Source organism: Pezoporus occidentalis, unplaced genomic scaffold (genome assembly GCF_034315485.1).
Source record: "Pezoporus occidentalis ecotype Australia unplaced genomic scaffold, CSIRO_AGI_Poc_V1 ctg15, whole genome shotgun sequence".
Classification (NCBI taxonomy): domain Eukaryota; kingdom Metazoa; phylum Chordata; class Aves; order Psittaciformes; family Psittacidae; genus Pezoporus; species Pezoporus occidentalis.
Genome location: NW_026913316.1, coordinates 8,823,972 through 8,839,428, shown reverse-complemented (window position 1 = coordinate 8,839,428; position 15,457 = coordinate 8,823,972). Strand labels below are relative to the sequence as shown.

Below are 15,457 nucleotides of genomic sequence, written 5' to 3'. Positions count from 1 at the left end.
ATACCATTTCACAAATGATTAATCAAAACTTTCAAGTTACTCCTTTAATGATTGGAATATTTATTATGTTTATAGCATTTGTAATACATATACAGTGTATTTAATCCTAATGTATTGCTTCAAATAGAAGTAGTATTTAATACATTTAAAGTGTCTTCATGCCACTCAAGCTTACAGTTGAAATGGTCATGAAGGTCTTGTATTTATGCAATTTTTATTCAAGCCCTAGTTAACTCTACTGATAAATGGCTAAAGAGAAGATCCTTTTATGTGGGTCTCCTCATTCCCATTTCTATCCTTTGCTGGAGCTCTGCAAGTATATTTCACATTGACGAGCGTCTGAAACACACGTGTTTGCTATGTTTTTAGTAAGTATTCTTTTCGTGGATCAAACAGATTAGTTTATTTCCATTGAGCTGCTCTTTCAAAAGCACAATAATGTTCAATTTAACGTAAAAACTGTTTTAATCAGAACAGGTTTCACAATTCATGAAATAGTTCATACAAATGTTAAAGGCATTTTTTTTTGCAAAAACATTTCTGACATAACTGAATTGCTGGGCTGTCATTAAAATGCTGTGTTCTGGAAACATTGACATTTCCACATGGTCTCTTACATAGGTTCTGTATTTGTAATCAGTTGCTGCTTTTATAAATGGAATGCAATGCACAGGAGGGTGAGTTCACACATCCTTTTCTGTTCATGCACACTGGCCTGGGAACTATAAATGGAACGAAAGGATGAACTTCACTGGGCACTTGCCACTTTTATGTGTTGATGAGTTAGAACTTTGTTGATATGCCTGAAGTAGTTTAAATAAAGACTGTGCCACATGTATTTTTCTTGTTATTTTTAGAAGTCCAGCTCCAGTGCGACCTGAAACTACGCCATCAACTGCCCCTACAGAGAAGCAGGAGGTTAAAGTTTCTCGTGTGAGGAAGTTAACAAGGCAGTACAGTTTGTGAGTAACGCATAGCACTATCTTTGTGGTTTTGCCTACTACAGCTGAAAATGCAGGGGGATGTTAATTACTGTTCTAGCTATGTCTTCTGAAAGGCATGAGTGCAATTACATGATAATGATCTTATACTGATACCAATCCTTTCAACACTGAGAATCCGCAGACTTTTAATATGAAATGCATTTGCTGTCCTTAAGAAGTTGCTAACCCTCAGAATTGCAGCCCCTCTGCCTTTCTCTGAGTTTACAGATTACAAGTTGAAAAACTTTTCCCACATGAAATGTCAAAGACCTCATGTGAGCTAGAGCGAGCTGCTCCGTCTGCTTCACTGCAACCCCATTTGCAAAATGAGGAAAACTGCCTTTGTTGGATGGTCAAGCTGTGCTGCCAGGCATTCCCTCCCAGAAAAGTGCACCCTTCTGTGTGATTTTGTCACAAGCAAAAATGCTGAGCTACAGTTAGTCTTGGCAAGAGTGATCTGTGCCCATAGGGCTTTAGCATCCCATTTGCACATAAGTCAACTGAGTCTCTAAAGGTGTGAAGTACTGAAGAGATGTGGAAATAGGTTTGTTGTTTGGTCATTCATATGAAGGGACAGACAACACCACCGGAAACTAGGGTTTAAAAAAGGAATATTGTCAGCATAAATTTATTAGTACAAGAACAGATTTATTAATACAAGTGCCATAACAAAGAAAAAATGTGTGTGTTCTATGCAGAATGGCAACTGTTAGTCCCTCCAGCAATTTAAAATTCTAGTGTCCCTAAGTATATAGAAACATTAGCAAACATCTTCCTTTTCTCCAGATGGATTCTAATAAATATCAATATGTAATTATTTTCTGTCTCAATCTTAAGAACACTGGCTTTTGTTATGGAAAAAAAAAAAGAAACAATCTACATCACCAAAACTAAAAAATTATTTAGGAGAAAAAACAGAGAAATGAATCAATTTGAAACTAGGAGGAAAATGATCAATTAGCCAAATTGGTATTTGTCAGAGAGACCAAAGCTGACATATGGGAACACACAGCCACAGCTTGGTCTGCAGCCACATAGCATGCTCTGTCTTACAATGACACATCAGCCAGGGTGGTTTGAAAATGAGATGGGAGTTGACAACTCAAGCTGGGAAGAGAACCCAGCTTCCTCACTGCTTGCTAATCCTGAAGATAATGTGTGACAGGAACTTGACAGCATTTGGTAGGAGCAGTTTCCCAAGGCCTGAATGAAGCCGGCTCACTCACTCTGCCCAGCACAGCCCAGACAGCAGTGTGCTTTTCTTGAATGAGGCATCACTTCTACTACCTCATTTTCTACAAGCCAGGAGAAGGAAATCTCCCATGCATTTCAAGATACTTTTTCAGATTTTTATATAATGGAGGGACTGGTAGATAGCAGTCAGCAAAGGAAAAGGCTGTGACACTGAGAGAACCAATTATTTGATGCTCATCATATGGCAGGCAATGAACAGGATGCAGGGGCTGATCCTATTCTTTGAGCACACTGATGTGTAAGGAAATTCATGTCCTTTTGCAGCTACAGTCACAGGTTTTCTAGAACACTTGGAGAAGCTTTTGATTTAAGTTTTAACCTAAACAGGTTGTTAAACTTGGTCCTCAAATACTGCTACACGGAAAACAAAGAGAACAGGGTTATTCTATGTAGACAGGCATGTGTATGTAGGGTATATTAGGGGTGGAGAAGGCATGTTTACCAATAAGTAACAACCAAAAGAGAGGTACAGGCAATAGGAGAGAATAGTGAAAATCAGTACCTCAAGGCGTCATCCCTGAAGTAATAGCAGAATCAGCTATTACTAGATCATTCTTGTCTGAGAAAGTGTTTAGCTAATCTGTTCTTAAAGGACAAAGAGAAACTCTGGACCAGACTGAGCCCTTTCCTGTATGTGATCAGTCATCTGGTCCCCCAGAGCTGCTGGGCACCTGCAGAATGGTACTGGGGAAAGAAGGAGAGGGTAAATGAAAATGAGTGAGAGTTTGTCCCAAAGAGAAGGGAAAAGATGCCAGGAGCCATTGGGAGTAACAGTACCATGGAGAATTCAGCAGTGTCTGGGAAAAGCAGAACCCAGGCAGGTAAGACCTGAAGTGACAATCACTGTGGTGGAGGCAGGTGGGGAAAGGAGACTAGAAGCAGTTTCATGCAGAAAAGGCAATGGTGTTTATTATACACACATTGAGAAGTGACATTTAAACATTGGATTTATATATTAAAAAAAAAAAAAAAGAAAGAAAAATAATGTGTTCAGGAGTGAATTCTCAATTTTGGTTGTTGAGTTTTTGAGGAACCATTTTTAAGCATGTCTTGCCCTCATGTAGATTTTCAGTTGTACAGTGTTCACCATGAGAAACAGCATGTAAACACATCTAACCACAGATGTCACCTGTGCTATGGCCATGTATAGGGCTGAAGACTCCCTAGTTAAAAATACAGCCTGTGATTTTTTCTAAATTTTTTCTAGACCCAAATTCTATTCAATTTAAATTATCTTGTTTCTGGGATGCAAACAAGGGAAATGCAAAAAAACAGTGAAGGAATATTGCGAAAGGAATACAGTGAAGGGCAATTCTCAGTCTTATAGCTAGCATGCTAATATCTTGATGACTGATAAGACTAGACTCTTACCCTTAGTTTTGGTTCCCAGATGCTAAGAAGCCTTTCTGAACTGGCAAGTTCTTGACAATTTTCCACTTTCTTGTATGCAACAGAGCAGCTTTACCCAGCAAGGATGGGGAGGGTGCCAGTGCGTTCCTGCTGAGAGTGGGGAGAAAGGACTGAGGAAATGCCAGCTACATGTTTCTGAAAGAGAGATTAACTAGGTCAATAGCCCAACACTGACTTGTTGCATTAATAAAATATCTATTGAACAGGTCCAAAAGGTTTTGCATTTTCTTTCCAGCATAAAACCAGTGTATTGTACGTGCTTTGAGACTGAATTGTACCCTTACCCAAAGGAAATAAGAAGTGAAACATTGGAAAGATAACATTAATCACCATAGCTTTATAGCACAATAGAAAACCATTGCTGTCACACCGAACAACACACCATAAGGCTGTGTATGTCACATAATTTTGAAGTACTGTGTTGCCCAGGCATGATGCCCTCAAGTAGCACTGAACCAAATACAGTTCTGTTCTGGAAGTGTCTGTCAAGCAGGCATAGCAGGCTTCTGTGCACTGTGCCTACATAATTGGTAGTTCAAATAGGTGCCATTTTATGAGTAGTAATATTTTTTCTTATAATTTTTCTCTATGCTTTAAACTGTCAAACTGTAGTTTTTCCTCTTCATACATCATTTCCAGTAATAAAGGTTCTGCAGGCCAAATTATGACTTTGTTTACCTCCATGCAATTGCAATTAGCAATTGGAAAAATCTGTGCTCAGGGTTGACTGATCCCAATGATTTGTAGTCAATGTAGCTCTACAACAGTAAATGAAAGGATAATATCCTTTACTAGCTTTCATTTAGTGGTGACAGTAGGTGAGATGGAAAGAGCTCAGCTTGACGGCCCAGAGCCCAAGGGAAGCATGCAACCTGGTTTTAAATAAAATGTTTTCTCTGTAAGAGGAATAAATGGGACAGGAGAAAGATACTCTCACAAGAATGTTTTTAAAGAGCTCCTTTTTGGAGTCAAAGTCCTTTAAAAACGGTTTGAAAGCAACAGCACAGACTAGCTGCATCAAATCTCCCACTGGTCTAAAGCCAATGAAGCAGTTGGTCCCATGCATGGATCTAACCAGATCTGTTCTTATCAATACTGCCAGCCTTCATAGAAAAGAATAAACATTACCATCAAATAAGTTTATTTAGTCATATATATATACTCAGTAGAAAGACTCTACTTGCACATAAGATTTCCACTTGCAGATGGGAATTGCCTAGCCAATCCACTTTGGAGGAATCTTTAAAGCTTAAGAAATGTAATTTACTTGAAAAGTAAATTAGAGCATTACAGATAGAAGAGTAAACAGAACCTCACCCCAAAGAACTACAGCTGACGTATAGACAGGTTATCACCAGTGCCTCCTCCTGGTGAAGGAGTATGGGTAAAGTCTGGTGACATTTTCTAATGAGAAGATCTGTCCGCTTTTATCAACTGCAGTGATGAAGATGACCTTCCTCCAGCACTAGCAGCAGCAGCAGCAGCAGCATCCACACCTGTGTCCTCAGCATCTCCGGGGTCACAGAAAACATGCACGCCACAGACATCAGAAGGACAACCACAGGTTTCACCTGGTGGCAAGGTAATATACAAAGCAATGAGCTTTTGTCAGTTGGGAGAGTATTCAGAAAGGGTGGGAGGGAGGGGCAGATAACATATTTTCCTTAGATGGATTAATTCTACATTTAGGAGTAGTTTTTAAGGCAGAGTTGTAGTAAGTAATATGTTTAACCTGTTGTATAAGGGAATATTTAAAGCTTGCTCCAAGACTCAACTAAAACCTAAAGTAGTTTTTCACCAATATTAGGGGGGCACTGGATCAGGATTAAATTGATATTTACCTTAATTTCAAAGGTGCATAATTAATTTATTTGGCAATCTCTGCTTTAAGGGATAAAAGAAACAAACAAACAAAAAAACACCCAAATGAAACAAAAAGCCCCAACAACCAACAGAATTACAGAAATTCAATGTCTTTTTCAATGCTGGGTTTCTTCTTTGCCTTTAGAGTTCCACAGACGCTGGAAGTACATTTGCTTTGGAGCCAGGTGACCTCCTGATGGATTTCACAGAGGCCACACCTATGGTAAATAATTTCAGTTTGCCACCAAAAAAATGTGAAAGTTTTCAGTAATTTGCCTGCAGCTAAAATGAATGGGATACTATACAGTGTGTTGGATAGTGCAAAGGACTGAAGTAAGTTTCCTTGATAGTCAGTGGTCTTGAGCATCCATCAAACTCAGCTCAGCATCTCTGAAAATGAGTCCACATCAACCAATATTGTGGCTGATCTTCTGCATGTGATTTTTTATTGTTGGATGACTTCTCATTTCTCTCTCCTACCTGGGTATCTTTATACCTTGCTGCACTGGTTTCCCAAACTTCTTTGCCCCTTTAACATAAATTCCTAATCTGATCATAGATTTGCTTTTGGGAGTTGTCTGAAAAGTCTCTTCTTCTCCCCACAAGACCTTACCCAATAGCCAATCAAAAGACATGTACCTGCACTTTCATGTTTCATTAGCAGAGTGCTTTGCTTCACTTTAAGGCAAAATAGTCTACAATGTGTTGATTATTAACTTCTTTTTTTAGTATGTGATTTGTGATTTTGCTTAAAAGCCAAGGAAAGATAGTGGCTCCACTGAAGTCAAAATGCCTCTTGCCTTAGGGATCTCAGGCTTTCAGCTCAGATTCCCAGCAGACTACTTGAAGGATCACAGTATGATCCTTAACTTTCTCCAAGTCATCTTGCACTGGAAATAGCTTTAATACCAGATAGCTCCTCTGCTGTCCAAAGCCATTTTTGCTTGCTTCTAGAAACCATATTTAAAGCGTACAACAAGCACAATACGGACAGCACTGTTTTTGGCATAAACCTTTTTGTATTAAAGTACTTACATTCTAGGCATTGCTTTCACTACATGGTTAGGTGCTATTTTACAGTATTGGAAAGGCTCTGTAGGAATGTATCTTTTCCTTCAGAGACTGTATTGTACCTGTCTGTAAACAATTGCCTGTGTCCTGTTACCACTGGGTGGGAGATGTGACTTCCCCTGCCAGTCTAATGAAGTGAAGGCTTATCCTTCCTAGGCCCCTACCTGCTTGCAGAAGGGATGTGAATATTCAGCTGTGGCTTTTTGGCTTCAGAGGCATTCTGAGGTAGGCACAGGGTGTACTATGACTAAAGACTTGCCGCTGTGGATGGGTTAACAGGTTTGATGCAGGGGACTGGGCAGGGGCTATGGAGCAGCTGAGACTGTCACTGTTACACTGCAGCTTGGGAATGGACATCAGCCCTAGAAGGATAGAAAGATCTGCAAAGCTATTCTCTCTTATGCAGCTTCAAGCGTGTGGAATTGTTTCTTCACAAAGTCCTTGAGGATACTTGATGGTCCCTCTAATACTTCAGGGGGTTCAATAAGCATGTTCTTCACCTTCCATCGACGTGCTATTTGCACCCAGCCTGTTTCTCCTGACCCTCTTCTTATCTTTGCCCTTCAACCAAGTCAGCTGAACAGTCTTTTTGCCCTAAGACTTTCTTAGTACAAGTGTTGTATCTCTGAACTGTGGCAAATTGAAATTTTAGGGACCTTCTAGCTCCTTGAGCCCCTGGATCTCCTTGGTGGGAGAACTGTTCCAGCACTAGCAGCTATGATGACAGCACAGCACTTACTGCTGCCACATCCACCATATAGGAGAGACCTGCTTTTGCACCTGAAAATACCATTGCAGACTGAGGAGCATCTATGGAAATGAGGTTTACCTGAAAGCTCCTTCAATGGTGGATGATGGAACTGTTCCATTTCAGAAAGTGACAGGAAGAGATGCATTTAAACTGAACAATTCCAATTGCTCCCTTACATTTCTGGAGGAAGGGAAAATTAAAAGGAAGCAAAGTAAAGTGAGAAAGAGGGGCAGCATTCTGCAGCCTTTTTTAGTAGTTTGGGTTGACAACACACAGGCAGACTGAACCTGAGAGACTACCTGAAAGGAAACTGTAGCAAGGTAGATGTTTTTTTTCCCAAGTAAGAAGTGATAGGACGAAGGGAAATGGCCTCATGTTGCACCAGGAGAGGTTTAGATTGGATATTAGGAAAAATTTCTTCACTGGAAGGATTATCTAGCACTGGAACAGGCTGCCCACAGAAGCGGTTGTTTCACCATCCCTGGAGGTACTTATAAGACGTGTGGATAAGGCAGCTAGGTACATGGTTTTGTGGTGACTTGGCAGTGTTAGGTTTGCGGTTGCGCTTGATGATCTTAAAGGTTTTTTCTGATCTATGTGATTCTGTGATTCTATACACATTAGATTATCTTCTGTGTTAATAACGTGTTTGTGGCTAAACTGTAAGTAATTATCCTTTAGGTTTTATTAATGGATTTCTTATTCTAAAAATCATCAAACCGTATCTTGCTGTATTAAGCAGAATTTTAAAACGTGAATCATGGGGGTGAGTCATGGAGATTTTAGCAACTGACCTGCTCTAGATAACAGGTTTGGGTTTTGTTTCCATTTAATAGAAGTCAGCATTAAACACTTTTCCACCTGATGATTTAGGCTCTTTTCCCCAGATATTTTACCCAGTCGTGCTTTCCCATTTCCTACCCCCTATCTGCTGACATAATTTGTCACACTGTATGTTCATAAACTAACCTTCCATTGTTTTCTTGGTTTTAATATTTTGGAGAGATGTACTGCAGAGCATCAATCAACCCTTTCTGTTTTAACATCCATAAAGGTCATCTTGTTCTCTACAGAGCAGTTATTGTTTACAGACCTTTCTCTGCAGTTTCACTGGCTACAGGCTGCTCTCACTTGAGGTTTGAATGAAAAGTTTATTCTTCAGGAAGAGAGGCTCCAAACTAAAGCAAGCTATGGGAAATGCATAGCTCTGAACCAGTCTGATTATTTCATAATTCTGTTGTGATAACATGTGCTGTCATTTGAGGGTCAAGATGGTGTACAGCTTACATTGTGTTACTGTCAAGTCAGCGGGGGTATGCTGGTTTTGCATGCTATGACCTGGCCCTTGGGAGGTTGCTTGTTAATTGCACCCATTTGTTTCACATTCAGTGACAGGTACAATGTCTAAGAAGGTCATTCATGCTGCCTGATTTGGGGCATTTGCCTGAGGTGATAAGGTTAGAAGTTCAGTTCAGGTTCCTACATAGTCAGGGGGTTTCCTGCAAAGGGGCATTTAGAGCCATCTTCTAGTCTGGACTAGAGAGTCTAAGGCACCTAAATTGGACACCTACAATGAATTGTGGGGGTGTGTGTGATGTGTGTGTCATGATGTTTGCTGCCAAAATTCTCCAGTTCACTGGAGAAGAGTTAATTTAAAGCAGTTTTAGACGTCCTCCCTTCTGTAACGTTACCGGTTGAGAGTGATTAATAATCACTGACTCAGCTGCATGATCTTCATTGTTCAGTGTCTAATCATTGATGCTTCTTGATGGCTTTGGGTTTTATCCATGTTTTGCTGCTGTTGCCCATACAGCGGAAGCTTTAATACATGCTGAGAGTTACAGTTAGAGGTGGAGCTCACAAAACAAAATTATAATATAAAAATTGAAGGATTACTGAATGGATTGGATTAATAGAATTCATGCAGGTGTCTATGCAGGAATCAGAGCACTCAAATTTATCCACCCGGTCTGCCTCAAACTGCTACTGTGGTATGTACGAGAAGTAATGGTCACTTAGTCATCAATACTTAGATTGCCAGTAACAGCAGGGCAATTATGAGGCAGACGTATTTCAGGAAATAATTTTGCAGGGGAAATAATGTACATTTACTAATGCAGATTGCCTAGAAGGAAAGGTATCTTTTTGTGCTCTGCAGTCCTCAAACCATGTGGTTTATGCATGCTTCCATTGATTTTTCATGTAAATCCTACAACTAATTGGCTGCCACACATTACTTGTCCTTAAAATCATTATAATTTACGCAGAAGAAAATCCCTGTCTTTTTATACTACTTAATTGTGACTTTGAGCACTGTACCTGAGTTGTATGTAAACAAGATTAAATTCTTTCTGCTTCTGTGTTTCACAAAAGAAGTGGATTTTAGAAAATAATACAGGATTATATATTAAGAATTTTGAGCATCCTTCGTGTGGTTTATTGAAATTAGTTTTATCAGTGTAGTAGGCTTTTTCTGCCACCAGTCTCTTTGGTTTGACCCAATGGAATAGGACAAGAGAAATAAGAATGACCAGGTTTATACACAAAATGGAGATAATGGACTAAAGTTTATAATGCAAGGTGGATGGCTAGGACTAAATCATGATCACATCTGAAGAGATATCAAAAAACACTGATTTATAGCTGGCTATATACTTGCAAACTACAAGCGTTCTTACTTCCGGATGTATTAAGTGAACAAATTGCTAGAGCTTCAGCTGCCATCTATTGGTGAAAAACGGGAAGTAGAAAATTTTTTGCCTTATCAAAACAAGATGCAACGTTTAAGAGGTGTAAATCATCAGTACGATAGTTTAAAAAATTGAATGGTCTTCAATTTAAAACTAGGTATTTTTATTTAGGATGGGTTGAAAACAAATATTTCTATTTCAGTAATAGTATTACCAGTGTATGCAGTCCTATTCGTTGAAAGTGATCTCACTCCAGTTTTGAGTACAGAATTTGATGCATTAGCATCTACCATTTTGAAAGCAAAGTGAAGGTAACCAGTGTGAACTTCTCACAGTGCAAAACAATTTTTCCAAGGAAGAAAGACAAACATATAAAACTCTAATACCTCCATAACCAGTCCTTTTGGCACTGAATTCTAAACAAAAGCAGCTATAATGTAATTCAAGACTAATATTTGATAAGAGTATTAGATAGCCTGTATCTACCATCTAGCTGGCTGAAAGTATAGATCAAATATCTCTGCATGCCCTAGAGGTCTTTAAAACCTCTCAGTCAGAGACAAATTTATAAATGCTTTATTTATGGTGAACTACATACAGAAGATAAAAGAGGTCTTCTCAAGAAACTTATGAAAGCTGTGTGATATATTTCAGGTTTAGAAGTTTTTTCCTTTTACATCTTCGTAACACACAAAAGAAATCCCAAACATTTCTTAATACAAGATGAATTGGAAGCAATAACTCTGACCTGGATTCAAAGGAGTGTTCAAAAATGCCATTTTCCAAGCCAGCTTCTCAATTAGCAGTATTAGCACATTCAAGCTTACATGCAATGGCCAATTATGAGCAAAAGAATCTGCACAAGAGAATTAGTTTGTCAGTTATATGTATGGATAAGAACCAAAAGCAGTAGGCAACAGGGGAAATGTATATTTATTCCCAGATTCAACTTCATGCCCTTTAACTCCACATTAAGCTAAGAAAAAGCAAAGAACAGCAATTGCTGAAGCAAGCAACTTTAATATAAAAAAACCCTGTAGCAACAGGCAATAAATCTAGTTCCATATGAACTCAAGGAATGCTCTGAACTTACTGATATTGAAAAGGACCGTTTTTTCTACTGCAAGAAAAGGGCATCAACTAGATAAGAGCACAGTTCAAAGGGGTGCACTCTAATGCCCGGTCAAATTGAGTATGAGACGTGACTGAGGGTTTGCAGAAAGTCCTCAGTGGTGCATGCAGAGCAAGGCTCCTCGGAGCACCCAGCCTGAACCAAGGAAATGCAAATTACCTGAGCATCATTTAGGTTATATAAAGCATGCTAATAACTAGAGAAGGGACTTAGTGCATTTAAAACCAATCATGGCACTTGGCCAGCCAGCATAATGCGTGAATATGTTTTGGATTGTTTTTTCACACTCCCCAATAGCTGCTGCTTATAGTCTATGCACATAAAGCATTATAAATAGGACTTGCAACTAAAAGCATTATAAATAGGACTTGCAACTAACATGTAGCTCTGCATGTTCAGGCACAGGGCTTTATTGGTGGGTGGCAGTCTCATAAGCAGTCTATTGAGTTACTAATACACAAGATAACCAAGAGTCCAGCTGAGAGACTGCCTCTTGGATCTGAGTTTAACATTCATTAAAAAATGTAAAACTCTGACTGCTACTCAACTGTTTGGTGATTTGCTCCCATTCATCTATTATAGAAAGACACACAGTCAGTGAAGAAACAGAATGAGAGAATGCTAAAAGATTAACTGTTTCTACGTCTAGATTTAATTTTTATTTTGCCTCTACTATAAGTAATTTAAATTCATTGGCTTAATGATTTTTTTTCCCCTGTTATCTGTCTGTTGAGCAGAACAGCTTATGCGTTCTGTAAATGTATGACAGACAATTCAACACTTCCCTGTTTCTTTAACTAATTACAAGTGAATTCAGCAAGAAATGAAAAGATCTACAAAGTGAAATCCATTGCTGACTTTATACCGGTGGGCACCATGATAAACTGGATACAATGTGTACGTGAACAAGAAAAGGTACCAAAAAGAGGGAAGGTGTTAAATGGAAAAAAAAATGCAGGGAAAACTCTGCAGTGTGCCTACTTTGTGTGTTCTAATTCACTGGTATTAAATAATGAATGGCCCACTGGATAGCTTTTTATAGAACTGGGCATGCAGGTAAGGGTGGAATGTCATAAGGTAGTTTGGATCAAGAGGGTGTGAGTTTTTCTCTGAGAGGTGATAAATTCTGCCACATACAATTATTTTTAGTCTGTCACCTCTGTACATTGTAAGATGATGTCTCAACTGTCCCCTGGCATTCCATGTGCCTGCCCCATGCCTGAAGAAATGATAAAATAAGTAAATGGATATCCTTAAATCTGTTTTTTGCCAGATCAAGAAATCAGAACTGGTCCTGGAGCTTAAAACTTTGGCTGAACTCCATCGCAGGCCTACCCCATGGTGGAAGCTCATTTGAGAAGGCATTTGCAGCAGAAAACTGGTGGGTCTTTTACCACCTGTGTGCCTGCAGGGAGATACAGTCAGGAAAATAGCTTAGATAACCACTAGTGCTCCTTGACTGAAGTCTGTGGTATTATTGCATAGTGGCAGGATGTTTGCTGTTCCTCTACAATGGGTTGTTTGGTGGCCATTTACAGATTTGCCTGTGAAGCTGGACAACTGAGGTTCTGGTGTCACAGCTGTACATATAGGTCTTTCTGTAGATGGGTTGCTGGATGGTTTCATTTTTCCCAGCTTTCTTAGTGAGGCTGTGACAGGAGCTGGATCACTGATTCAGCTGAACACTAACCCCACAAACAAAATTATTTACCTATAGGTTCTCCTTAGGACTGTAGAAATGATAAAGTACATTTGCAAGCAGTGTAGTTTCTGGAGTAGTACTCCAAATAAGATTACTATGGCTGTTGAAGTAACTTTAAGATGAAGTTTGATCCCTATGAGAGGGAGTCTAGGATGTGCTTGACTGCAATAACAGTGACTGGCAGGCAAGATCTTAGGGGGGCTGCTCCCTTACTAATGATGCAGAGCATCTGAAACTGACAAATACCATAGACAGGGCAGCGCAAGACTGTGAGCTTCTCTTTTAGTGTAATTAGTGCAATAACCATTTTTAGCTTTTCTAAGTGCCTCTGAAGTGATATAGATTGCCACCACTTCAGCAGTGGTTGGGAAAATCAGAAACTTGAGAATCATAAACATTACTGTAGCTTAAAAAATATAAAGTAAGAAAATGCTATGTTCAATCTCTTTCTCCTGCCTCCTCATCAAAAACCTGTTCATTCCATGACAGTAGCGGCTTTCTCCTTTGCTTAAAATCAACATCAAGGTAAGAGAAGGAGATCAAGTAAATGCAAACAGGCAGATTTTAAACTGGCTGACATCTACCTCCTGCTTCAAGCTGAGAAGGCAAATCTTTAGCAAACCATTTAGGACCTGCTCATTGTTATAAATCAGGTCTGATATGTTCAATCATACTTTTGCTCAGTATCTTTTTATTTTATTTCAGATTATTGTTTTATCTTTCAAGTGAATGTGTTTCATGTCCTTAGCAGTAGTAAGCAGGTGTAACGTTGCCAAGGAAGAATAAAAGTGAGCAATAGATACATGGAGCTTTTCAGGCAGTGCATCAACTTTTGCATGTACTGGCTAACTCTTCTTTTCCACTCTGCAGTAATTCGAGTAACAGAAAAAGTGTTCCGCTTCTGTGCAAAAGCCTACTTCAGACTAGGTGTATTGTTTTATGTTTGCTGTCAATGAGACAAGTATTGTGGTGAAGCTGTTATGGCTCAGAGTCTTCTGATGAAGGCCTATTAATCACTTTTCCTTTGGCCTGAGAAGTATATAATTTCTTTTGTCTCAGCAGCTGTGAAGTTCATAATCTCTCTTCCTCAGTGTGATTACTGACAATTGCATTTAGACTTCAGTGAGTAACTATTGTGTGTTTGTTTTCGTTCCTATCCGCTAATGAATTGATATATGTGTAATTCTAATTCACATTGTTCCAATGTGATAGCAAGTGTGATGCTAACTGGTTGGGCTGTTCTGTGGAATTTCAATTGAATGTCTCCAAGCTCCAACAGAAAATGGAAACATCTGCTTTCCGAGCTGTTTTTTGGCTGGTTGGGTGACTCAACTTGTAAAACTAGCAAAAAGAGCAAGTAAATTTTCTTTTTATTTGTCACTCAATTAAATTGAACTGATAGGAAATACTTTTTTTTTTTTTTTCATCTTCTTTGATCAAAGTAAAAGCTGTTTGTCTACATTTTCTTTCAAAAGCCTATATTTTGGAAAACATCCCGAACCAAATGTCAGGGAATACTGAGAAGGGTAGAGAGAAGGATAAGGCAGTTTGAAGTGTTTTCATTTCAGCAGTTGTGAAGTGTTTCAGTTTCAAGCAATGCTTGTTAATTAATATCAATGAACTCATGTTTCCAACCAAAACTTCTTTTCTAAATTAGGCACTAAAAACTCCTCTGACAAAATGATGAGTGAAACCATTTAGAATATATAGAATATATATTAGAATATATATATATTGAGAAAATTGAATCAGCACAGATTCTTTTCCAACACTTTCAGTTTGAATAAATAGGCATTTTCTGATGAGAATTCCCAAGTAGTTCCAGTAGCAGTGTCTTCTGATGAACCACAAGTGGTACATAAGTGACCAGAGATTTTCTCTAGTGGCCTATCTACTGATTTGTCCTCTTCTTTTTACTGTTATCCACAACAGTGTAAAAATCCCCTAATGAAACATAATACCTATTCATTTGTTGTAGTCTGTCTCCTAGCAAGCAGAAACAAACCAGAGACCCCATCATCAGCTTGTGAGATTTACATCAGGACAGATCTTTTGTTTTGACTTTGCACAGAGCCTAGTACAAGTTTCGTAACTGAGAGGAATGGCAGTAGTAGAAATGATCAGTAAGTTGAACTGATAAATTTACATAAATCTCAGCATGTCTATGGTAACTCCATAGTCTCTGTGCCATGTCCCAAATATTGTAGATCATAGAGGAAAATTGTAATTTAACTGTGGAAGGAAGAATACAGGAGTTGTTTAGTTCAAGATAACAAACTGTCATGATAATTGGATTGAAAACCACTGAACTTGGTAGAAACTGTCTTCTTCTATTCATTACCCCTTGTATCACCCTCTGGAAACAAAATCCTAAACTGTATTGGGCTGAGGAGGAAAATTTCTACATAGGTAGATGTCCTATACACCCAGTTTAAAATCAGATTACTAGAAAACGGTCCTTGTGTACTCCTTAGAGTTATTTCTTGGAACTTGTCCACAGAACTGTGGAATAACCTTGGATTTATGGCTTGTTTTATGGCTTGGCATCCATCTCATGCTCAGTAACCCAAGACCAAATCCCCACACTGTCTAGGAGGAACA

The 15,457-nt window shown here is 38.9% G+C and overlaps 1 protein-coding gene across 2 annotated transcripts in view; it reads left to right on the top strand.

The window, feature by feature from the left end:
* LOC134159719 (band 4.1-like protein 4B) overlaps positions 1-15,457 on the top strand; it is an 85,161-nt gene that overhangs the window by 47,754 nt on the left and 21,950 nt on the right. For both annotated transcript variants that reach the window (XM_062610969.1, XM_062610968.1), the window contains 3 exons: positions 858-962; positions 5,088-5,229; positions 5,656-5,733. In XM_062610969.1, coding sequence (XP_062466953.1) covers positions 858-962; positions 5,088-5,229; positions 5,656-5,733 — 325 coding nt within the window. The remainder of the gene's footprint in view (positions 1-857; positions 963-5,087; positions 5,230-5,655; positions 5,734-15,457) is intronic.